Genomic DNA, 2,500 nt, shown 5'->3' with positions numbered 1-2,500 from the left:
GCGACACAGAGGTCTCCAACACTGTCATATTCCAGATGGACCCGGCCGTTCAGGTAGGTAGGGTGGGGAGAGGAGGGGAGAGGGGAGGATGGGGAGAAGAGGGGAGAGGGGAGGAAGATAAGGGGGAGGGGAGGAAGATAAGGGGGAGGGGAGGGGGATGGGGAGGGTGAGGGGGAAGGGGGAGGAAGGAGGGAGGGGGAAGGGGGTGGGGAGAGGGGGGGGAGGGGAGGGTGGGTGGGGGTAGGGGGGATGGGGAAGGGGTGAGGGGAGGGAGGAAGGGGAGGAAGGGAGGGAGGGTAGGGGAAAGGGGGGAGGAGGGGAGGTGAGGGTGAGGGAAAAGGGGGAAGGGAGGTGGGTTGGGAGGGGAAAAGGGAGGAGGGTAGCGGAGGGAGGGGAGGTGTGGGGAGGGGATGGGAGGTGTGGGGAGGGGAAGGGAGAGGAGAAGAGGGGAGATAGGTAGGGGAGGATAGCGAGGATAGGAAGGGGAGGTGAGGTTGAGGGGAAAGAGGGGAGTGAACGTGGATGGAGAGGAGGGGAGGGGAGGAGAGTGATGAATTGAGGACGAGGGCTACCATATGAAAATCACCCAACCAACCACACTTCCCAAAACAAACAAACAAACAGAAAAACCTACACAACCCACTCTAACAGCCTCCCTCTACTATCTACAGGAAGTATGGGACACAGCCAAGAAAATCTCATGTGTCTGGACCGGCAGCTACAACAAGGCAGTCAATTTCAAGCCTCTACAAGTGTCCATGTTGGAAGTAGTTCAGACCCGTTTTGAGGGAGATGACGTCAAGTGCTGGATGGACATACAACGAGGGACCTACCCGAATGTAAGTACAGGAAACGCTGAATATCAGGGATTTGAGGGATTTAGTCGTAAAAGACATTGAATATGAGGGATTTAGTCGTAAAAAACACTGAATATGGGGGTTTATTCGTAAAAGACGCAAAATATCAGGGATTTAGTCGTAAAAAACACTGAGTATGAGGGATTAATTCGTAAAAAACACTGAGTATGAGGGATTAATTCGTAAAAAACACTGAGTATGAGGGATTTATTCGCAAAAAAAACACTGAGTATGAGGGATTTATTCGTAAAAAAACACTGAGTATGAGGGATTATTTCGTAAAAAAAAACACTGAGTATGAGGGATTAATTCGTAAAAAACATTGAGTATGAGGGATTTATTCGTAAAAAACGCAAAATATCAGGGATTTAGTCGTAAAAGAACACTGAGTATGAGGGATTAATTCGTAAAAAACACTGAGTATGAGGGATTTATTCGTGAAAAACGCAAAATATCAGGGATTTATTCGTAAAAAACTGAGTATGAGGGATTTATTCGTAAAAAACACTGAGTATGAGGGATTTATTCGTAAAAAAAACACTGAGTATGAGGGATTAATGCGTAAAATACCGTACGAAATCAATCCTAAATGCTACGAATTATTATGAAGTAATGACTCAATGGCCACAAATATAATGACAGGATGAACTTTCCACTATATAAAAATCCCCTTAACTCTTTTTTATTTACCTTATAATTACTTATTTTCTTTATCTTTACCTAAGACGTGAACTTAATTCTATGTAAAATACCCTAAACTCTTTTTCTTGACTTTATTATTATCTTTAAAACCCCCTAAACTTTTTTTTTACCTTAATATTCCTTTTTTTACCTTTACCTTAGGCGTGAACTTAGTTCTATATAAAACCCCTTCAACTCTTTTTTTTTCTCTTTCCTTGCTCCCAGACGAGTCCTATAATACTAAATAAAACTTAATACTAAATAAAACCCACTCAACTCTTTTTTTCTCTCTCTCTCTCTATTTCTAGATGAGTCCTTATAATTACGGCGTATATTCCACACTTTATAAAACCCTCTTAGTTCTTATTTTCCCTTTCCTTGCTCCCAGACGAGTCCTATAATACTAAATAAAACTTAATACTATATAAAACCCCTTCAACTCTTTTTTTTTTCTTTCCTTATTTCCAGACGTCCTATAATTACGTCGCGAACTTAATACTATATAAAACCCCCTTAACTCTTTTTTTCTTTACCTTATTATTACCTTTGTTTACCTTTACCCTAGGCGACAACTTAATAGTTAAAAAAAACTCTTTTTTACCTTATTATTACCTTTTTTCTTTGCCTTTACCTTAGGCGTGAACTCAATACTATATAAAAAAACTCAACTCTTTTTTTCCCTTTCCTTGCTCCCAGACGAGTCCTATAATACTATATAAAACTTAATAATATATAAAACCCCCTCAACTCTTATTTCTCTCTTTCCCTATTTCTAGATGAGTCCTATAATTACGGTGCGAACTTAATAATGTATAAGACCCCCTTAATTCTTTTTTTTTTCCTCTTTCCTGGCTCCCAGACGAATGTTATAATACTATATAAAACCCCCTCAACTCTTTTTTTCTCTTTCCTTACTCCCAGAAGAGTCCTATAATTACAGCCTGAACTTAATACTATATAAA

At 40.8% G+C, this 2,500-nt stretch overlaps 1 protein-coding gene across 2 annotated transcripts in view; it reads left to right on the top strand.

Annotated features, from left to right (window-relative positions):
- The window catches only part of LOC113828268 (mucin-2), a 139,766-nt gene that overhangs the window by 124,657 nt on the left and 12,609 nt on the right, over positions 1-2,500 (top strand). For both annotated transcript variants that reach the window (XM_070118757.1, XM_070118758.1), the window contains exons 4-5: positions 1-53; positions 672-839. The exon at positions 1-53 is cut by the window's left edge and continues 83 nt beyond it. In XM_070118757.1, coding sequence (XP_069974858.1) covers positions 1-53; positions 672-839 — 221 coding nt within the window. The remainder of the gene's footprint in view (positions 54-671; positions 840-2,500) is intronic.

Source organism: Penaeus vannamei, chromosome 42 (assembly GCF_042767895.1).
Source record: "Penaeus vannamei isolate JL-2024 chromosome 42, ASM4276789v1, whole genome shotgun sequence".
Taxonomy (NCBI): domain Eukaryota; kingdom Metazoa; phylum Arthropoda; class Malacostraca; order Decapoda; family Penaeidae; genus Penaeus; species Penaeus vannamei.
Note: the sequence above shows the minus strand (reverse complement) of the source record. Positions and strands in the feature narration are given on the sequence as shown.